This window comes from Nicotiana tomentosiformis, chromosome 2, assembly GCF_000390325.3.
Source record: "Nicotiana tomentosiformis chromosome 2, ASM39032v3, whole genome shotgun sequence".
Lineage (NCBI taxonomy): Eukaryota > Viridiplantae > Streptophyta > Magnoliopsida > Solanales > Solanaceae > Nicotiana > Nicotiana tomentosiformis.
In genome coordinates this window covers 96,770,263-96,793,951 of record NC_090813.1, presented here as the reverse complement: position 1 = coordinate 96,793,951, position 23,689 = coordinate 96,770,263, and the positions used below count along the sequence as shown (strand labels likewise).

Genomic DNA, 23,689 nt, shown 5'->3' with positions numbered 1-23,689 from the left:
CCCTACACGGCACTTCTCTATCTCAACTAGTATATAACACCGAGTAGATATTTGAACAATTTATTTATTAATTTTTGAAACTGAAACTTATATTTATTTTAGAAAATTATTTCCTACAATACATTAAAGAAAATTAATCAAAAACTTGCTCTTTTTTAATTTTACAGAAATACTTTAAATCTAGTTTATGGGCATTAATTCATTCAAATTAAAAAAGAATAGATATTGTTTATAATTCCAAGACTAATTATCAAACATGCACTTTACGGGATAATTAGTTGTTTTTGCATAAGCAGCATATGTTGTAATTCAAAAAATTGAGGACAAAGAAAAAAAAAAAACATAAAAGATCAAAAGAGTAATTTAGGGTAAAAACAAAAGGGATTAAAATGTTTTAAAAACTATAAACTTAGGTAGAAAATACAAATGTTAATAGATTGGGTTGCCAGTACCCAATTCCAAATTGTTCCAAATTGAAGAGTGAGCGAAGATGATGAGAGCTGCAGTGCATTACTCCCCCAATGGTAATCCCTCTGTCTCATTTTTTGCTATTTCTCGTCTCAATGCTGTGATTACTCATTCTGCTTCGGCAATTACACCCAGAGATTATTCTTCCTCCATTTCGACAAAGGGGAAACCTTGGGTTCCTAAAGGGTTTGAGAACGTCAAGTGTTTAGATGATGCTCTGAGTCTGTTCCGTCAAATGGTCGAAACAAAGCCTCTTCCCTCTCTCGTCTCCTTCTCGAGATTGTTGAAGACTGTTATAAATATGAAGCATTACTCTGCTGTTGTTTCTCTTTTTGGAGAAATGCAGAAATTAGGAATTCCAGCTGATGTATTCATATTAGGTACTGTGATTGACAGTTGTTGCCTGATGCATCGTACTGATCTTGGATTTTCTGTATTAGCCATTCACTTGAAGAAAGGCATTCCATTTAATGTTGTCATCTTTAATACCTTACTAAGGGGACTCTTTGCTGAAAATAAGTTAAAAGATGGAGTTAATTTGTTCAAAAAGTTAGTCAGAGAGAATATCTGTGAGCCTAACAGATTCATGTATGAAACAATCATGAATGGGCTTTGCAAAAGGGGACATACTGATGAGATCACCTACAATGCGATAATGGATGGATATTGTTTGTGTGGTCAAATGGATAGAGCAAGATTTTTTTTTGATTTCATGGTAGATAAGAGCATTAAGCCTAGTATTATTAGCTATAACATTCTAATAAATGGATATTGTAGGAACAAAAAAGTGGACGAGGCCATGCAATTATTTCTTGAAATTTCTCAAAAGGGATTGAAACCTAATATTTTTACTTGCAATATTGTCTTGCATGGTCTTTTTGAACTTGGAAGAACTAGCTCTGCACAGAAATTCTTTGTTGAGATGCTATCCGCGGGGCACATACCGGATTCGTACACTCATTGCACTTTACTTAGTGGTTATTTTAAGAATGGACTTGTTGAAGAAGCTATGTCACACTTTGATAAGTTGGAGAGGAACAGAGAAGATACATATATTGAGATTTACAATGTTCTCATTGATGGATTGTGCAAAAATGGTAAGCTTGACAAAGCTCTTGCTATTTTTGAGAAGCTTTCCTTAATAGGTTTACATCCTAACGTGATAACATACACTACAATGATTAATGGATTTTGCCGAGAAGGATTGTTAGATGAAGCTAAGGATATGCTAAGAAAAATGGAGGACAATGGTTGTTTGCCAAACAACGCAACTTATAATGTAATTATGCACGGATTTCTCCAAAGTAACAAAATTAGTGAAATGAAGGCATTTTTAAGGGTAATGACGGTGAAGAGCTTCTCATCTGATGCAACTACAGTAGAGTTATTAATAGACATTATAGCGGAGGATCCTTCTTTGCTTGACATGATACCCGAGTTTCACTTGGAAAATAAGAAGTGAATTTTTTTTCACTTGGTTTATTCGGCTATGCTATCATGTTATGCAATTTCCTTTCACCTTTGCAAAAGAAATCACATCCTTTGGAATTGCGGGAACTGAGAAAATGACAATTAGAACATTGGTTGAGCTCTCCAGGCAAGCTCATTGAGGGAGGTAAATTATTTTGATTGTTTTCCCGCTTTTCTTTATCTTGGAAGTCAAATATTGTTGCGCACTATATCAGAAATAATTTGAGTTTCCTTATTTGCACGCGTTATAAGTCTAGGAATCAGTTTAAGTGGTATTTAGTTATCTTGAGATACTATCACAATCTATCTTTTTAGAATCAATAACTACTCTCTGTAGCATAGAAACTGCTGTAGAGACAATGTTTTCTACAATATATTAGGTCTTGGTAACATCAACCATAAATGGAATACCAGAGCTAACAAGATCAAAACCAAACTTCTATCCCTGAACCATATGGTATGTATATTTGGGATTTTCCTGCAATTGACACATAAGTTGTTAAGCCTGACATATTATTACGGAACTGTATCCAAATTATAAAGTTATGTTTTTGGAGGTTTTTCTCTGATCTAAAATACTGAATGCTTTGTTGGGAATCAACTTTTACATAGAACAATAATAATGTTAAGAGTAATTAATTTTATTGGTCATTGGACTAATTGTCATCAGATTTCAAAATGGTTGTAGTCCATATTGTTATTGTCAACTAAAATATATAGAAGATGGAGGAAAGGGATGCCCTTCGAAGATGTACAAATCTGTTTGCAATTCTCTCCTGTAATTGTTTGTTTCTTGATTTTAGATCAGTGTTATCAAAGGCGAAAAATGCAAAAAAGCTCTAAGGTCCATTGGGGCTTTAAACGCAAAGCACAAATAAAGCATGGGCTTTAATGAAAAAAGGGGCAACTGGAGAAAAAGTAAAAATATGTATATGTAGTCCAAGACCAATAATTATTATAAACATAAATAATCCTTATCAAAAAACAAAGAAATTGAATTGTTTTTACGATAAAGTGAAATATCAATTGTTTAATGTCGCATTTTCAGGATCACAGTTATTGGCAAGGAAAAGTATGTCTTAGAGCCTTGATGGGACACTGAAGCGCCCACAAAGCGAGGCGAAGCGCTCAACATGTTTTTAGCCTCGCTTCAGGGCTTAAGCGCGCCTTTGACAGCACTGTTTTAGATTATGGATTTTAACTTTTTAAGTATTGTCATGACCCCGGAATTCCCACCTTCGGGACCGTGATGGCGCCTAACATTTCACTCGCTAGGCAAACCAACGTTAGAGTAATTCTTTTGCCGATTTTTAAACACTTCGAACAATTTAACCAATTAAACAGAAATGAAGCTAAAACAAATACGATATAGCATAATAACCCTATTATCTAAGTACAACCCGGATCTGGAGTCATAAGTACACGAGCTTCTAAAGGTTCTACAAATAGAGTTTGACATAAATACAACTGTCTCGAATGAAATGAACAGTAAATAAGAAAAGAGGAAGGGGACTTCAAGGTCTGCGGACGCCAGCAGATCTACCTCGAGTTTCCAAATAAACTAATCCGAGCTGATGCATCTCACGGACAGCTGGGACTAGTACCAAAATCTGCACAAGAAGCGCAGAGTGTAGTATGAGTGCAACCGACCCAATGTACTCCGTAAGTGTCATGGTTAACCTTAACTTGAGGGATTAGGACTTGTTTGCCTATTTGCTTCGTGTTTAAATGTTTGGGTACAACGTATATGTGAGGTGACGAGTACTTATGCCTTGTTGTTGGGTTAAAGCATGTGGATGAGACTTGTTTCCTTGTAATTTATTTCCTTATTTGATTATGATATCCATGTTTAGACTAGTTTGTTTCTTAATTGATCGTTCTTTCCGTATTTATGAATTATTGTGATAATTGAGTACTTTTGGAAGTTGAGGTTTGGTATTTTGGAACCGTTGTTGACGTAAGGTTTGTTCTTGCTTATTCTACCTCCCAAATGTTATATATTCATTGCTACATGATAAGGGAGAGTGTTAAAGCACAGAGGGTGATACCGTGCCGATTATTGTTTCGTTTATTGATTAATACATGGTGAGGAAGAGAGTTAAAGCACGAAGGGTGATGCCGTGCCATGCCTTATTTATCGTTTCATGACGAACAACAACAACAACAACAACAACAACAACAACCCAGTATAATCCCACTAGTGGGGTCTGGGGAGGGTAGTGTGTACGCGGACCTTACCCCTACCCTGGGGTAGAGAAGCTGTTTCCGATAGACCCTCGGCTCCATCCCTCCAAGAACTCCCCACCTTGCTCTTGGGGTGACTCGAACTCACAACCTCTTGGTTGGAAGTGGAGGGTGCTTACCACTAGAGCAACCCACTCTTGACGAAAATGAGAGTAAAAGCACGAATGGTGATGCCGTGCCATTATTATTGTTTCATGGGGAGGTTAAGAGTAAAAATACGATGGGTGATGCCGTGCAGTCTTTATTCATTATGTTATCCGTTTTCATTGGTTGGCGATTAACTTGACTGTCTTATGTTGACATTTCCGTTACAACTATCGTATCATGTTCCCCTTCGCATGTCCCCTCCCACTAGTACGTGTTTAATCTCTATTTGTTGTCATGTTGCGCGTATATCTTTGTTTGTACATGTTTAATTACGTGGGTGTCCTGTCATAGCCTCGTCACTACCTCGTCGAGGTTAGGCTCGACACTTACGGAGTACATTGGGTCGGTTGTACTCATACTACACTCTGCACTTCTTGTGCAGATTTTGGTACTGGTCCCAGCTGTCCGTGAGGTGCATCAGCTCAGATTAGCTTATTTAGAGACTCGAGGTAGATCTGCTGGCGTCCGCAGACCTTGAAGTCCCCTTCCTCTTTCCTTATTTACTGTTCATTTCATTCGAGACAATTGTATTTATTTCAGACTCTATTTGTAGAACCTCTAAATGCTCGTGTACTTGTGACTCCAGATCCGGGTTGTACTTAGATAATGGGGTTATTATGCTATATCGTATTTGTTTTAGCTTCATTTCTGTTTAATTGGTTAAATTGTTCGAAGTGTTTAAAAATTGGCAAAAGAATTACTCTAACGTTGGCTTGCCTAGCGAGTGTAATGTTAAGCGTCATCACGATCGCGAAGGTGAGAATTCCGGGTCGTGACAAGTTGGTATCAGAGTACTAGATTACCTAGGTCTCACAAGTCACGATCAGGCTCAGTAGAGTCTGGAGGATCGGTACAGAGACGTCTGTATTTATCTTCCAGAGGCTATGGAGGTTAGGAACAATTTCACTTCTATTCTTCTGTGTCGTGCGATTTTATTCCATCATTAATGATTGAACTCTTCCATTCTCTCTCTCGCAGATGGCGAGGACACGTATTGTATCTTCAGCGGGACAGCAGCCGGAGCCCCCAGTGGCAGCTCCTACGAGGGGCAGAGGTCAAGGCTGAGGTCGCACCAAAGGCCGAGGCAGAGGCAGAGCCCAGCCTAGAGCTCGAGCAGTGGAGCCTTAGGTGGATTTTGATGAGGAGGTTCCAGCTCAGACTGTACTTGTTGGACCAGCTCAGGTCCCAGAGGTGGTTCATCGCCACTCCAGTGCTTTAGGACGCTCTAGTCCGTATGGTGGACCTTATGGAGAGTGTGGCCCAAGACGGTACATTTCCGGTAGCACCAACCGTCTCTCATGTTGGGGAAGGAGCACAGACACCCGCCACTCACACTCTGGAGCAGATGGCTCCCCAGTATCAGACTCCAGCAGCCCCTCCTGTTGGGGTAGTTCAACCGTTTGTTGCGACACAGGCCGGTGATAGGCCCGCCATGTCTTCTGAGGGCTTATTGAGATTGGACAAGTTTACAAAGCTCTTTCTAGTTCACTTCAGTGGTGCACCTTCTGAGGACCCACCGGATTATCTTGACCACTGCCATGAGGTGATGCAGAACATGGGTATAGTTGAGACCAATAGGGTCGATTTTGCTGTGTTTCAGATGACGGGTTCCGCCAAAGGTGGTGGAGATTATTTGTTGACCATACTAGCTGGGTCGCCTGCACTTACTTGGGACCAGTTCTCTCAGCTATTTCTAGAGAAGTTCCTTCTTATCACTCTGAGAAAGGATTACCGCAGGCAGTTTGAGCGTCTCCAGTAGGGCAGTGTGACTGTTACTCGGTACGAGACCCATTTTGTGGATCTAGCTCGTCATGCCCTTATCTTGCTTCCTACTTAGAGAGAGAGGACGAGGAGATTTATTGATGGTCTCACTCACCCTATTAGGCTATAGATGGCCAAGGAGACCGAGGGTGAGGTTTCCTTTCAGACGGCTGCAAATGTTGCTAGGTAGATCGAGATGGTTCTTGCACATGAGAGGGGGCAGGGGTCTGATAAGAGGCCTCGTCATTTCGGTGGGTTCAATGGTGCCTCGTCTGGAGGCAAGGGTACTTTTGGTAGAGGCCATCCTCCTAGGCCGTTTCAGTCAGCGCTCCAGGCATCCCACATTGCTTCAGGTAGTTGCGACCCTCATATGTCTCATCCCGACTAGCTAGCCTACCGTGCAACACCAGTTCCTATCAGTGCACCTCCGCTCCGGAGTTTTCAGGGTGGTTGCCCAGGTCGACAAGGTCAACAGTCACAACAGCCGAGGTCATGTTATACTTATGGTGATCCGAGGCACATCGCTAGATTTTGCCCTCGGGCACCGGGCAACACACATCAGCAGGGTTCTCGTGCTATGGTTCCGACACCGGTTGCTTCACCGCCCGTTCAGCTAGCTAGAAGCAGAGGTCAGGCAGCCAGAAGTGGAGGTCAGACTGTTAGAGGTGGAGGTCAGGCCGTTAGAGGTGGAGTCCAGCCAGTTAGAGGCCGTCCCAGAGACGTCGTTCAGAGTGGTGGGGCCCAGCCCCGGTGTTATGCTTTCCCAGCTGGGCCTGAGGCTGAGTCATCTGACGCTGTCATCACATATACTGTTCCAGTTTGCCATAGAGATGCTTCAGTGCTATTTGATCCGAGCTCTACTTATTCCTACGTGTCATCCTATTTTGCTTCATATCTGGTTATGCCTCGTGATTCTTTGAGTGCTCCTGTGTATGTGTCCACACTTGTGGGAGATTCTATTGTTGTAGATCATGTCTATCGTTCGTGCGTGGTTACTATTGGGAGTCTTGAGACTAGCGTAGATCTTCTACTTTTTTATATGGTAGATTTTGATGTCATCTTGGGTATGAATTGACTGCCACCTTATCATGCTATATTGGATTGCCATGCCATGACGGTGACTTTAGCCTTGCCGGGTTGCCTCGATTAGAGTGGAGGGGACTCTTGGCCATTCTACCAGCAGAGTTATCTCTTATGTGAAGGCTCGATGTATGGCCGAGAAGGGGTGTCTAGTTTATTTGGCTTATGTCCGCGATTCTAGTGCGGAGGTTCCTTCCATGCTTTAACCCAACAACAACGCATAAGTACTCGTCACCTCACATATACGTTGTACCCAAACATTTAAACACGAAGCAAATAGGCAAGCAAGTCCTAATCCCTCAAGTTAAGGTTAACCACGACACTTACGGAGTATATTGGGTCGGTTGTACTCATACTACACTCTGCGGTTCTTGTGCAAATTTTGGCATTGGTCCCAGCTGTCCGTGAGGTGCATCAGCTCGGATTAGCTTATTTGGAGACTCGGGGTAGATCTGCTGGCGTCCGCAGACCTTGAAGTCCCCTTCCTCTTTCCATATTTACTGTTCGTTTCATTCGAGACAATTGTATTTATTTCAGACTCTATTTGCACAACCTCTAGAAGCTCGTGTACTGTGACTCCAGATCCGGGTTGTGCTTAAATAATGGGGTTATTATGCTATATCGTATTTGTTTTAGCTTCATTTCTGTTTAATTGGTTAAATTGTTCGAAGTGTTTAAAAATTGACAAAAGAATTACTCTAACGTTGGCTTGCCTAGCGAGTGAAATGTTAGGCGCCATCACGGTTCCGAAGGTTGGAATTCCGGATCGTAACAAGTATAAACTATGCTTGTTTAATTTAAGAATTTTGGGAGATGGGGTTCGATGTCTTATCTCATATTTCAGCATTGTGTTATCTAAAGAAGTTTCATTACTTGTTATCAAATGGTGTTAAAACTATCAATCTACTTCTCAAAATGACATTTTGCTCTCTGGTTACCTGGTTATGTCTACAAGAAAAGTATTTATGCATGTTCATGTTTGTTTTTTTTATATATCCAACACACAAATAGTCAACCCTAGTCATGGCACATACCATCATCTGAGCCCCTGCTCCAACCGGGGTAACTTACACATTGCTTGCAGCTCGCTTCCTTGTGAAACTTCTGAAGCCCCTATTGTTCTTACAAGTGTAAAGTTGTATGATGTAACTAGTGTTACTCTTTGCAATAACAACTGGACTATGGTACAAGACTGAAATTTTTGAAGTTGGAAAACCGTTTCATTTGGAATATAAGCTCCTGCCCAGGCTACAGTATTTGCATGTTTAGAAGGCTAGAAGCTACAAGTGATAGCTCATTATGTACATAGCACATGTTTGATAGACTAGGAAAATCTGATTTATATTGTTATGAATATTTCTCTTCTATTGCAGTGATAGACCTTCTGATGGTACTGTTAACTTAGTGACTAAGTACAAAACAAGATATTCTTATTAGCCAATGTGCTACTCACTACATTTGACTACCTTTTTTTGTTGTTTTTGTGTTATGAATGTCATTTTCGCCTCCCTTGCTCTATCCATCAGGTTCCAGGTGAAAAAGAAGAAAGCCTGTCGTAATTTCATGAGCATCATGCTTTCTGAGTGCAAGATCAAGAGACATTTGCAAGCTCTCTCTTCACCCTTCAGTGGTGCTATACCTGTTACAAGAGGTACTTTTCTCTCTAAGAACTGCTTGGTTTTTAAAGTGTTCTAGATTCTAATTTCAGTACTTTTATGAGTAAATTGATTTATAAGGACTCTTTAAGGTTGTTTTGTTGGTTTGGCTAAGCAAATAACCTACCGCATACGTTGTCAGTAAAATCCACGTGTCACCTCGTAAAACTAAAATGATTGTAGTTTCTGTTGAGACCACAGTCTAAGAAAATGATTGGTGAGAACTGAGAACCGGTTTGATAGTCTATTTTGGTTTTGGAACTTATTGCAAAAGCTTCTCGAACAAAGTACTGCGACTTAGTTATTGTTAGAGCTTATTATGTTCATATAGCACAAAATCTACCAAGAAGCATCTTTAGTTGAGCACGAGAGAAAATTTAATAATGTATTTATGTCTTTCTACAGGAGAATGGAACTTTAAAATTGGCTGCAACATATCACTTTCTATGCTTATAGGTTTGTGCTTATGTTTTAGTTAGCTTCCAGCTTTCACTTTGGTTTTCTCAATTTGTTTATGTGTTTAGGAAGGAATCTGCACTATTGCCAGCAATTCTGTTTCATTTAGAAGATCACTGCATTTGGACATTTTTATTTGATTGAGAAAGTAGTATTCTTTAATTAATTTCTCAAAACAGTTTTCTGGTAAGCAAAATATCCTGCAACTATACCTCCGTCCAGGCACCAGGACACCACATTTCTTTCCAGCTTCAGTGCCATTGTGTTTAACCTTCATTCAAATTTAGAACCCACAAATAATGCCCAAAATACACTTGATTAAACTTCACTTTGCTTAAAATATACAAGGAGAGTATCGAACTAATTGTAGATCCGTCCAAGACAATCCCACGCTAGATCCCACATTTGAAACGAGGTAAACTATTGAGACTTGAAATTGATACTGTCAAAATCTGTTTAAGAACTATGCCAATTCAAACGAGTTGCTGTCATTTTCTAATATTGGTTTCTAAAGTGTTCTATATAGAGTAGAAAATTGATTCAGAGATCCCATATTGACTTTGAATGGTATGTTAGATGAGTGTTACATTTTTGTCTATTGTGAGTTTTGTGTGTGAATATATGCAGACAATAACTTAAATGTATTCATCATAAAGGAATTGCTCCTATTATATAACTGTTAAGATAAAGCTTGTGATTCTCAAGTAATGTTACAAAGAATACATGTATGTTGCCCCTGACAGATTTCTCGGTCTTAAAAAAGATAGTACATGTATGTTATTTTCTTATTCCATTAGAGTTTGGTATATACGGCAAATTGAAAATGTTTAAAACTGTTTGTGATTTGACTGTTTTCCTCTGTTAACAGATTGGGTATTTTCTATTCACATAACTCTGGTTCGGGTATCGGGCTGGAACTTTCGACTTCCGCGCTTTTAAAACCTGGTATACACATGCTATTAGCACCATGTTAACATGTGGTCTGTATCATCACATTTCATTATTGAAGTCTCTCTGTCAAGGTGTGAGTTTACTTGTTAAGACATGATCATTCCGACTTCTGTAAATATGATTATCCCATTTAATACTTCGCAGATGTCTCATGATGCTTATTTCACTCAGAAGAATCTCCAGAATAGGCGTGTATATTAGTGCAACAAGTGACACATGTGGAATAAGTAAAGAGGAAAATGATACATTTGTTTGAGTTGGATTGATGCGTAGATCTCCAAAGGACGTGTTCTGCTTCTAGGAGGGCTGCAAGTGCAAAAAGAGCTAGGGATTTGTAAGACTATAGCCACCCTGCATTTTATCAGTCTGTGGAATGAAAGAAACCAAATATGTGAAGCAAAGTCTACGGTTGTACAATTTTTGAAGTTCCAAGTGTTAACCTTAGCCTCTGGTGTATATTAAAATTTTATGTACATGATTATAGGGGTGTTCGTCGGTCGGTACAATACTGTACTTAGACATTTCGGTTTGGTATTTTCAGTATTCGATTTCGTAAAATGTTATACCACCTAATTAAATTCGGTATTGTTCGATTTTTCTCCTTTCGATTTTGGTTTATTCGGTTTGAATACTAACTAGTGCATAGAGTCATAGACGGTAATATTCTTAATTAAAGTACAAAACTAAAAACGTTTGTTAACTAAAGTTTTGTCCAAAACCAGCAAATATCAACCTAAAGAGAGAAAACTTAGAGAAATATTTTGTTACTTGCTTAGAGTTAATTGATGAACTTAGAGAATAAAGGAAAGTAAAATTTTAGATTTTTTATATTTATGTTATAATTAATAAAATGTGTATTGTGTAATATAATATATATTTCGGTATGGTATCGGTATTTCGGTATTTTATTTTAAAATATCAAATATCATACCTAATACCATTTTTTTAAAACTTAAACCAAATACCATATCGAATACCGAATACCAAAATTTTCGGTTTCAGAATAGTAATTCGGTATTTATCAAATTATGCACAGCCCTACATGATTAGCATGTATGGTAGAATTCATTCATTATTATAAGAAAGGATAGTGCAAAGTGTGGGGTCCTTTTTTTGTAAGAAACAGTATTAGCATAGTGTCGCGCCCCTCTTTCTCGCGAAATCGGGTTTCGACACGCGACAACTCTTTTAAAGGAAGGTGTTAAAAGAGAAAGTCGCCACCTAACGGGTTTGAGGTGCGTTAGGGCACCTATTTGTAAATAACTCTGGTTTAACCAGTTTGCGTCATCAAAGATCGGGTAAGGGCTCAAATTACCTCGAAGAGAAGGTGTTAGGCACTCTTCGAGGTCCACAACTGTGGGTCCCGACCGAACTTGAATTAAATGAATTAGTCAAATAGTCAGAGAGAAAAACAAGAAGTTTGAAAAAAAATCATTATTAGAAAGTCCTTGAGTAAACACAGATAATTGGTTAAAAGACAGGATGGGGGGTCCTAAGTTTTTTAGCCTAAAGGATCACCCCGTGCAACATAAATAATACTTCGTAACTCTCTCGAGGTGGGGTGTTACTCGTATTATTCAGCGGGCACAGACTATCATCTCCTGCTACCCGATTACTATCTTTAAGTTTTTACCTAAAGCGCACTAGTTGATTCTAAAACGTGCCCTATACGTGCACTACCCGTCCCATGCCTATGGCCCAGGAGGCGTTTGGACCTCTATTTTGGATGGTTTCTAGACTTAACTTAGGCTGCTCAGAAATGATAAAACTAGGCGACATACAAAATAAGTTGGACTTAATGTAAAAGCAATTAAGGACTCAAGTTAGCCTCCACACTTAGACAACAAATGCACGCGAACAAATTTTCACATTAAGCGTTAGACAATTTCAGGATTGAGGCAAATTAAAGCCATTAGGCCCTATAGACATGGTTTCTATTTGACCTGGATTTTGAATGTGCAGACAGTTTTGTTTGCAAAGTATAATTTCTAAGTGACTACACAATTGCCTACTAATTACAGATTATAAGCGATTAAACCTATAGACATGCTATCTAGATGATTTACGCACTAATTGGCAGTGATAATAACAGGAGATATTCAGAATTACTTAGTTTGCTCCTATAGGCATGCTTTCTAATAGTGGCAACGAAACAGTGTTGAAAGTTCAATTTTAGCACTTAAAGCAAGATTTCTACGATTAGCGATTGAAACTGATTTTAGCTCCTATAGTCATGTTTCCTAAATGAGCAATTATAACAACAACACATTAACCAATTAAACCCTATAGGCATGATTTCTAAAATGCAGATTTGGTATAACATAAATTAATAGAACCCTATGGTCGTAGCACCTAATGAATATGCTGTAATGCACATTGAGACATTGGTTATTTTATTTTCTATAGGCATGACATCTAGCATGTAGAAACAGAATATGTTAAACGAATTAAATACCTATAGGCAGGTTATCTAACACACACAATAGCAGAACATGTTCGAGCAAAGTAAATACCTATAGGCAAGATTTCTACCCATTTCATGCAAATATTAAAATAAACCCCTTTTTCCAATTTCACTAACACCCTAATTGTCATTATAACATTATTACAAGCCCACTGAGTGAAATAAATTACAGAATTACATAATAGCTATAGTGGGCCTAAGGCAGGCCCAATGTATACCTAGCCTAGCTAGGCCTTCAACACAGTTTCACAACAGGCCAGAAACAATCTCCATTCACACAAAATATCCCACATCCAGTAGCCATCAAAAGTCCCCGAGGTATAGCCATTTACACAAACCAACTGGTTTATCCAGTAGGTGAGAAGAAGGGGCAAAGTTGAGCAATTAGAAAAAATGTGGCAAAGAAACTTGGACCCTAGTGTTTCAGAGTTCCCAAGGGCTTCAAGAACCCAGGACAGTGCTCACACTAGGGAGGTTGATAGAGGAGACTTAGGGGAATGGCTTTGGCTTTCAGCCAGCCCCAGAATTAAATAAGAAACAATCAGTGAAAATAGTAGTAGGGTAAAAAGTTTGGAAAACATTTGCAAACTTGTAAGATAATCACATAATAAACTCCAAAAGCAAATTAACACACTGGGCAGGGTGACATATGATAAGGAACAAGGAGCCTGAGATTGCAAGTTAACATGCAATAGTATTAGACTATTAAAACCAAATAATGCAACTAATTTAGGACTTAAGGGATCATATTATACCAAACACAGGAGTTAAGCATTATAATACAAACAGGATCAGGTAACATAGAGAGTGTCAGTTAAGGCAGACTGGTTTTAAAGAATCAAAAGTTGTAAGCGGTACAGATTGGATATGTCAAGAATACATAGGGTGATAACCATAGTCATAAGAGCATATAACATTCAGAGTAAAGGTCTTAAACAAGTTAAGGCATACTAATAATATCAAATTGGTTATTAGAAGTTCAGAATTAGCCAGAGAACATAGATTGAACCATATAGTCAAAACAAATTTTTTAGGTTATCACAAACTAAACTAAGCATGCTTCATTTTGTTTAAATTAATTAGGCTAGGTGCAAATCATTATTAAGCTAGAAATCACAAGCAGAATTAGGCATAAAAGAATCAAAGAAATGCATTAGATCATGCAGTTCAGAGAATATGCTAATTAGAACATAATAAATATTGCGAAAGTTAGAAACTAACCAGTGACTGTTCGATAAACAAGAAAAAGATTACAGTAAGGACCCAGAGTCCTGAATGTGTCAAGTTCCAAGGGTTTCAAGAACCCAGGCAGTGCTCACACCCAAGAGAGGTCAGAAAAAGTAGAAGTCTGGTGGCCTTGGCTTTCAGCCGGCCAAGAACCAAACAGAATCGAATAGTGAACCAGTATAGAGTAGAAAACTTCAGTTTTTAGTGAGAGAATAGTGATTCCAGTTCTGTCTAAAGGGGAAAAGGGGATGGGTTTATATAGTGGTAAACATTAAACACACAGACAAGGAAAACAATCAATCAACCTCAAAAGAAAAGGAAAGAATAACATGCGAAATTGATTCAGAATCAATTTAGGAGAAGTCAAGCAACCCTAGTTTTTAGGAAAATAAATATTACCAGAATATACACAAAAATAATAACATAGGATGAATATAGACCCAAATAGCACTAAAAATCAGAGGGTCAAACTAATTTTGGTCTGATTTAAGAAAATCTAAAAATTCTAATTTTAGGGTAAGACAAATATTGACAAAAATATAATAAAAATATGCCATAGTAGAATATAGGACGAATATGGACATAATAATACTTAAAATTAGAGAATCGAACCTATTTTGGTTCGATTAAAAGAGATCTGAAAACCCTAATTTTAGGGTAAGTAAGAATCCATAAGAGATACACAAATATTCGTACTTACAAAGAGCAAGATGATGAATGTAGACAGAATATCAGAAAAGTCAAGGATTTGAACCGATTTTGGTTCGATCTTTATGAGATCTACTTGCCATGTTTAGGCAAGCAGTGTATAAAGTAACCAGTACCAAAGAGAGGCCGTATATGGCAAAGAAACACCATGGAATCCCATATTGGGTGGGATTAGGAGAGATTTTAGGGGGGGCTAGGGTTCTTAGGAGGGAGAAGGGAGGTGGGATATGAGGGCGGCGGGCGGTGGGAAATTATTAGGGTTAGGGATGAGGGTAGTAATTAAAAGGGAAGGGTGTAATGTGGGTCGTTGATCTCAGAGATCAACGACAACAATTTAAAAGGGTTTTGGGTCGGTTGGTTAAACGGGTCGCGACCGGGTTGTGGGGTTGGGTTAATTGATTTGGGCTGGGGGTTATTTGGGCTAAGGTATTAGATTTTGGGCCAGTAATTGGTTCGAAAATAGGTAGGATTTTAGGCTAGTTTTTAAATACCAAATATTTAATAAATAAAAATAATTTATAAAAGTAATTAATAAATAACAAAGTATTATTTGTGAACTAAAATGATTAAAAATAATAAATTACATTATAAAAATATAAAAATTTATTTTTTGCATAAATAATGTAATTTATACATGAATATGGGCTATTATTGCAAAAATATGCAATTAGCCTAAAAATACAAATGTAATTATAACAAAATGCATTAAAATATTTTAAAATATACATGTTGGTGTAAATGACAAGTTTGGATGATTAAATCATCATAAAAATAATTTGAAGGATAATTATTTGATATTTATACAATAAAATGCTGAAAGAAATTGATTTAAAGCCTTTAAAAATTATGGAAAATTATGAAAAAGCTTGTATAGGTTTATAAACTAAATTATAATGAAAATATACTATTATATATATATATATATATATATATATATATATATATATATATATATATATTAAAAATATAAGGAAAAAATTTGGTATCAACACCGAGTATCTTTTTACCCGGGAATGATGAAAGAGTTGTCGGATAAAGAAATGATGACCGATTTTGACCGAATGGGGTGATTTGAAAAATGGAGGCCGAACTCCGGTTTCTGAGTTGCCTACATATCCCTGGTTTTACGGGAATCAGGCCGAGTATAGTTCTGGATCCATCGGTGAACTGAGCCGATGGAGTTGTTGTAGGAATGGACAAGCTCTTCTGGATAGGACGATATCGGAATTGTGAATGGATGTACCTTGGAACAATTATGGGTATTTGAACGATCATCAAGTGGAAATGGGTAACGGATGGTGGTTGGTTGTATTTGAGGTAGTTACAGGGTGTGAATATTGAACGGAAACTGGAGCGAAGATTGCTCCCGTTGGGAGAACGGTTACCTCCTGGATTACCTGCAAAACTTAAATACAATGCATCCAGGTGTATATTGCGATAATTTAAACATGATGCAAATTCCCTTTGGACCATGAAAGTTGTCTTTGGACGATGGGGATGATGTCCTTAGACCATGATGTCCTGGGCCATGAATTGCGTGATAAGGGATTCGCAGGCCATGAAATGATGTTCTCGGGCCATGAAAATGGTGCCTCTGAACTATGACGCCTTTGAATAATGATGTGCAATATTGAGAGATCCTCAGGCCATGGCATGGTGTCTTCCGGCTATGAGGATGATGCCTTCAGACTATGACGCCTTTGGACAGAATGGCGATGTTTCAGCCCATGAGATGCAAAGACATGATGTTTGGTCATATGCGAAGCGAAACAAGACAGAGCTTAGTCTTGTGTAAGATCGGTGGCAAAGCTTAGCCCTAAGAAAAATAGAAAATAATGCTAGATTTCAAGTAGAATAGCATTTCGTGTTATGCAAGGAAAGGCAGAGCTTAGTCTTATGCAATTAGGGAGGCAATGCTTAGCCTCATGCGAAATGGGAGACAATGCTTAGTCTCATGCAAGGAGGAAGCAGGGCTTAGCCTTATGCAATATGGGAGACAATGCTTAGTCTCATGCAAGAGGAGGCATGTCTTAGCCTCATGCAAGTGGGAGACAATGCTTAGTCTCGTGCAGGGGAAGGCAATGCTTTGCCTTATGCAATTGAGGAGGCAGGGATTAGCCTCATGCAAGCGGGAGACAATTCTTAGTCTCATGCAGAGGAAGGCAATACTTAGCCTTATGCAATTGAGGAGGCAGGGCTTAGCCTCATGCAAAGGTGGAGACAATGCTTAGTCTCATGCAGGGGAAGGCAGTGCTTAGCCTTACGCAATTGAGGAGGCATGGCTTAGCCTCATGTAAAATAGAGATAATGCTTAGTCTCACGCAGGGGAAGGCAGTTCTTAGCCTTATACGATTAAGAATGCAGGGCTTAGCCTCATGCAAAAATGGAGACAATGCTTAGTCTCATGCAGGGGAAGGCAGTGCTTTGCCTTATGCGATTAAGGAGGCAGGGCTTAGCCTCATGCAAAAATGGAGACAATGCTTAGTCTCATGTAGGGGAAGGCAGTGCTTAGCCTTATGTGATTAAGGAGGAAGGGCTTAGCCTCATGCAAAATGGAGACAATGTTTAGTCTCATGCAATGAACAGATAATAACTGATAGCAGAGTATTTCTTAGGTGGAGATATGTTTGCGTTTGGCAGTTTTTTTGTTATGAAGATAGTGATCCTGAGGTGTGCACGTATTTGTGAATATTCCTTGTTCCTGCATCCAAAGTAAAATTGTGAGTTCTACGGGGAAGGTTGGTTCATGCCTTTGCCTGCGTTCTTTGCCTTGCTCTGCATCGAAATCCTGCTCGAGTTACCATGGGTAGCATCTTGCTGTTTCATAAAAAAATGTTTTCGATAATGTGCGTGCATATGATGAATGTAGTTATTTAAAATACATTTGTATGCAATATCGGATAAATTAGATGAACCAATGACTGTGACCCTTAAGAGACATTGCAACATCCTTAGAATTTTGAGGGTCCTCCTAAGAATTCTGCCCCAGTTTACTTAGGCGATTCTCTGACCGTTCTGCATATGATGACGTTGGCTGGACTTGCTCTCGAATTTTGTGGGTCCTCCTCAAAATTCTGCCCCAGATTCTAGTTGTGGGGAAAATGAAAATTTTATTGAATTGTGACCGAACCCACAGGGCTGCCTATGTATCCCCTCTTAAACGGGAATCAGGTCGAGCGTAGTTCAATTACATCAGTTGAAGAAATGCGAACATTCTAAACATAATATCTTTTAACTACATCTGAATGGATAGGCTTTTACCAAACCTCTCCGTCCATTTCTGCGAGTATGAATTCTCCTCCTGTTAGTACTTTGTGAACAATGTATGGCCCTTGCCAATTGGGCAAAAATTTCCATTTGGCTTCATCTTGATGCGGGAAGATCTACTTCAGTACCAGCTGCCCTGGTGCGAACTGTCTAGGTTTGACCCTTTTGTTGAAAGCTCTAGACATCCTATTCTGATAGAGTTGACCATGACACACTGCATTCATTCTTTTCACGTCAATGAGAGCTAATTGTTCATAACGTCTTCTTATCCATTCTGCATCACTGAGCTCAACTTCTTGTATAATTCTTAAAGAAGGAATTTCAACCTCGGCAGGAATGACAGCTTCGGTACCATAGACCAGCAAATAGGGTGTTTCCCCGGTTGATGTGCAGATTATGGTACGGTACCCCAATAAGGAAAATGGTAACTTCTTGTGCCATTGCTTGTGGTTGTCTATCATCTTCCTCAGTGTTGTCTTGATATTCTTGTTTGCGGCCTCCACGGCTCCATTCATTTGAGGCATGTATGCTGTGGAATTCTTGTGCTTGATTTTGAAGGTCTCGCACATAGTTTTCATTAGGTCATTGTTGATATTGGCGGCGTTGTCGGTGATGATGGACTCTGGAACCCCGAATCGACAAACAATATAATCCCTAACAAAATCTGCGATGCCTTTATTGGTTACAACTTTGTAGGATGCAGCTTTGACCCATTTTGTGAAGTAGTCTATGGCCACTAAAATGAACCTGTGCCCGTTTGAAGTGGCGGGCTCGATTCGTCCAATGACGTCCATTCCCCAAGCGGCAAAAGACCAAGGTGCACTTGTTGCATTGAGTTCATTTGGCGGCACCCGTATCATATCTGCGTGTATTTGGCACTGATGACATTTCTGGATATACCTGATGCAGTCTGTTTCCATAGTCATCCAAAAATAACCTGCCATCAGTATCTTCTTGGCTAAAACGAAACCATTCATGTGTTGTCCGCAAGTTCCAGAGTGTATCTCTTCGAGCAGTTTGGAAGCTTCTTTGGCGTCAACACACTGTAATAACCGTAAGTCTAGAGTCCTTCTTTACAGAATTCCTCCACTTTGGAAGAAATGGTTGGACAATCTTTGGAGCGTGCATTTTTTAGTATGATTTGCATGCTCCGAGTACTTTCCTTTTGCCAAGTACTCCTTGATATCATGGAACCATGGATTCCTGTCTGCTTCTTCTTCAACATGAGCGCAATAAGCTGGCTGATTATGAATCCCTACTGGAATGGGGTCGGTGAAATTCTTGTTCGGATGCTGTATTATGGAGGATAAAGTGGCCAATGCATCTGCGAACTCATTCTGGATTCTCGGGACATGTCTAAACTCTATCTTCGTGAACCTCTTCATTATTTCTTGCACATGATATAGATATGGTAATATCTTGGTATTCTTTGTAGCCCATTATCCATGAACCTGATGTACCAGAAGATCTGAATCACCAATTACCAGTAATTCTTGGATATTCATATCAACGGCCAAATTGAGCCCCAATATGCAAGCCTCATATTCTACCATATTATTGGTGCATATAAATCTGAGTTTCGTGGATACCCACTCCTTTGAAGTTTGCGGCTCCATCGAAAACATTCTCCATCCGTCATTGGCTTTGGCTATATCTTCTCCTACGAATGATACTTCTTCATCATGAAAATATGTTTTTAGTGGTTCGTATTCCCCTCCTAAAGGATTTTTCGCAAGATGATCCACTAATGCTTGTCCCTTAACCGCCTTATGAGTCACATAGACGATGTCAAATTCACTCAACAATATCTGCCATTTTGCCAGCTTCCCTGTAGGCATGGGTTTCTGGAAGATGTACTTCAGAGGATCCATCCTTGATATGAGATATGTGGTATAGGCACAGAAGTAGTGCCTCAGTTTCTGGGCTATCCAGGTCAAAGCACAGCAGGTGCGTTCCAGCAAAGAATACCGTGCTTCGTAGGGTTTGAACTTCTTACTCAGATATTATATGGCATGTTCTTTCCTTCCCGTCTCATCGTGTTGTCCCAAGACACAACCGAAAGCCCCATCTAATATAGAGAGATAGAGTAGCAGTGGTATACTAGGTTCCGGCGGGACCAGGACTGGCGGTGTGGACAAATATTCTTTGATTCTGTCAAAAGCTTTCTGGCAGTCTTCAGTCTAATTGGTTGCGGCATCCTTATTTAACATTTTTAAAATCGGATCACATATCACGGTTGGTGGTGCTATGAAGCAGCTGATATAATTAAGATGTCCCAAGAAGCTCATTATGTCTTTCTTGTTGTTTGGAGGTGGCAAATCCTGGATAGCCTTGACCTTTGATGGGTCTAGCTCAATTCCTTGGCGGTTGACAATGAATCCTAACAACTTTCCTGCGGGGACCCCGAAGGCACATTTTCGGGATTCAATTTCAAATTGTACCTCCGAAGCCGATCAAAGAATTTCCTCAAGTCTGCTACGTGATCTGTACTCTTCTTGGATTTGATGATGACATCATCCAGATATACCTCTATCTCCCTGTGTATCATGTCATGGAAAATAGTTGTCACGGCCCTCATATAAGTGGCTCCAGCATTCTTCAGACCAAACGACATCATTTTATAGCAGTACACCCCTCACGGTGTAATAAAAGTTATCTTTTCGGCATCTTCTTCATCCATCCAGTTCTGATGATATCTCGTGAAGCAATTCACAAAGGATTGGAGTTCATGCTTGGCGCAGTTGTCGATCAGTATGTGTATGTTGGGTAATGGGAAATCATCTCTAGGGCTTGCTCTGTTTAGGTCCCAATAATCGACGTATACTCTGACTTTCCCATCCTTCTTCGAAACTGGCACGATGTTAGCCAACCAAGTTGGATATTCAACCACTCTGAGAACCTTAGCTTTGATCTGCTTCGTAACTTCTTCTTTGATTTTTAGACTCATATATGGCTTTAACTTTCTGAGCTTCTGCTTTACTAGCGGACACATTGGGTTGGTGGGTAGTTTACAAGCCACTATGGACGTGCTCAAACCAGTCATATCATCATAAGACCATGCAAAAATGTCTTCATATTCTTTCAGGAAACGAGTGTATTCTTCTTTCTCTGATGGTGACAGGTGAATGCTTATGCGAGTTTCTTTAACTGTTTCAGAATCTCCCAAGTTGACTATCTCAGTTTCGTCCAGGTTGGACTTAGGCTTGTTCTCAAAATCTTCAACTTCTCTAATAATTTCCTCAGGTATTATATCCTCTTCTTCTATTTCTTTCGAGTCACTATCCTTATGTTGCGTTGTCTCATTACATGTCACAGTTGTTGGTTCATCACGATAAGAAATAGTAATGTTGTAGAGAGAAAAATGTAGAGAATAGTAATAAATAATAAAATAGCAAACCATTGATAATTATTAAGATGTTAAACAAAAGTGATTTTTAAGGATTCAAACAAATGTTTCAAAACAAAATACTGAAAATGTTTTAAAAATGCTCATAAGAATTGTTTTCAAAATAAATCACACTAGCAGCCAGGCTACCCCGGAACTCGGCGGGCCCTTGATGGTGTGGCAGTCCAGTTCTTGAGAACAACTCCCTTCTCCACTGTCTTGATGACGATGCCTTCTTCCTCCTCTTCCTCAACTATTACACTGCAGTACATGTCTTCATCTTCCAAAAATAGATTCCTTAAACCAGCTAGCGCTTCGTCTTCTTCGGATCCCGACATCATATCAGCCTGGTGGAAGGATTGGCTCAAATGTGGTATCGGCTGCTCGAGAGGGTAATAAAGACCACGCCATGGTGGTGACCAATTCTGATACTCGTGCCAGTGATATTGATATCCTAGTCCAAAGGTCGTGCCGTGATGTTTTAACTGTATTAGTTTGGTGATCCATTGGAGATTCTTGCCGAGACCCTTGCTGGGTTCATACCATGTCCATGCCAATATGCTTTCTATTTTGCTACTCCACCATTTGTCCTTCTCGATCGTGTTAACACGCTCAATGCGATGGTAAGTCTCTCCCCCTAACTTCCTTCTATTCTCCAAAACCGGGACAGTCTGGTTGGTGTAAATAGGGTTACTCCCATCTTCATGAATGATCACCTCCTGATGATTCCATTCGAACTTTACAGCCTGATGCAGAGTAGACGCTACAGCCTCAGCGGTGTGTATCCAAGGTCGTCCCAATAGAATATTGTATGAGGCGGATATGTCGAGCACTTGGAATTCAACATCAAACCAAGTTGGACCCATTTGTAAGTAGAGGTTGGTTTCTCTGATTGTGGCACTTTGAGACCTATCGAATGCTTTTACGTTCATAGTTCCTGCTCGTATCTCATGCAAACCTTTACCTAACCTCTTCAAAGTAGTCAACGGGCAAATGATGAGATTTGAATCCCCATCTATCAAGACCCTGGCCATGAATTTGTCTTAGTACTGTACTGTGATATGCAACGCCCTGTTATGGCTCAACCCTTCTGGTGGCAATTCATCTTCGTGGAAAGTGATCTTATGGCTTTCCAATACTTGTCCAACCATGTTGTCCATCTCTCCACTGATAATGTTGTTGGGTACATAACCCTCATTCAACACTTTTATCAACGCGTTCCTATGTGCCTCAGAATTCTGCAGTAGTGATCAAATGGATATCTGAGCAGGGGTTTTGTTCAAATGATCAACCACAGAATACTCCCTCACTTGCACCTTTCTCCAAAGATCATCCAGGCCGGTTTCAATGATAGGCTGCCTGGAAGCGGCTTCTTTACTTGTTCCCCTCAAAAGCTCGGGCGTGTAAACCCTACCAGTTCTGGTCATACCTTGTGCTGCACCAGTTTCTTCCATTTTTCCCTTTCCTTTACTTCTCGTTTCTACAGTATAGTCCCAGGGCACAGCATTGGAATTAAAGGATGGTGTGGGTGCTACCATTGCGGTGAATGGTGTGGTCACTTCTACTTCGAACGAAGTTGGCGTGGCTGACAACGTTATTGCTTGAACCTCGAACGGAGCTACCTCAACTTCAATCGGTGACTGTATCTGTACCACAATAGATGTGAGAGTGACTGGAGGCATTTTGGGATCATCCTCTTCTCTAATGAGCCCAATTGACCCCTCCGGGTCCCATTCTTCATCAGTTTCTATCACATTTACCCCCTTGCCCCTGTGATTCGAGAGGGGATTGTTGCAGACATTGGGTGCAGTCTCCTTTTCCTGTATAACTTTGGTATCAATCAGCATCTGGATCTTATCCTTCAGAGTGCGACATTCATCAATAGTGTGACCCTTCATGCCCGAATGGTAGGCACATGTCTTATTCAGATTAACCAATTGAGAGGAATTTTCCATGGCGACAGCGGGAATGGGAGTGACATAACCGGCAGCTTTCAATCTCTCATACAACTGGTCAATAGGTTCGGCAATAGGAGTGTATTGTCTGGGCAGCCTACGGTCAAAATTTGGCCTGGGGTTTTGGTAGTTTTGGCGGGCTGGTGGTGAGTGGTAATATGCTGGCTGAGTGTTGTAAGTGTGGTAGGCGGTAGAGGGTTGTTGATATCTAGGGTTGAAGGCTGATATGTGGGTAGAGGCATTTGATGTGTGAGAGGAGACTTTGGACCTTGGGCTACCATCACAGTCCCTACTTCCTTCTTTTTAGATATACCCCCCCGACTGCAAGGCTTTGTTCGTATCCTGGAGTGCCTCGAAATTTGTTACCATCCCGCTTTTGATTCCCTCTTCTATTCTTTCTCCCAATTTGATGATGTCGGAGAATTTATGATTTTCAATAACTATCAACCTC

At 39.7% G+C, this 23,689-nt stretch overlaps 1 protein-coding gene across 12 annotated transcripts; it reads left to right on the top strand.

Annotated features, from left to right (window-relative positions):
* The first annotated feature begins 413 nt into the window (after window positions 1-413).
* Window positions 414-10,833, top strand: LOC104087925 (pentatricopeptide repeat-containing protein At1g62670, mitochondrial-like). 12 transcript variants are annotated; one of them, XM_070192711.1, is made up of 6 exons: window positions 414-2,083; window positions 8,697-8,821; window positions 9,231-9,281; window positions 10,150-10,226; window positions 10,377-10,459; window positions 10,490-10,833. In XM_070192711.1, exon 1 carries the CDS (start codon window positions 491-493, stop codon window positions 1,928-1,930), a length of 1,440 nt encoding a protein of 479 aa, XP_070048812.1. In that variant the 5' UTR covers window positions 414-490; the 3' UTR covers window positions 1,931-2,083; window positions 8,697-8,821; window positions 9,231-9,281; window positions 10,150-10,226; window positions 10,377-10,459; window positions 10,490-10,833. The 12 variants fall into 12 exon arrangements, with proteins under 12 accessions (XP_070048812.1, XP_009590801.1, XP_070048814.1 ...); XM_009592506.4 differs by adding an exon at window positions 4,712-4,778 and having other exon boundaries at window positions 10,377-10,833; XM_070192713.1 differs by lacking the exon at window positions 10,150-10,226.
* The last annotated feature ends 12,856 nt before the right edge of the window (window positions 10,834-23,689 follow it).

Bases quoted from the DNA above. Each gene is read 5' to 3' on its own strand.
- LOC104087925 (XM_070192714.1), top strand. From the start codon at position 491: ATGATGAGAGCTGCAGTGCATTACTCCCCCAATGGTAATCCCTCTGTC.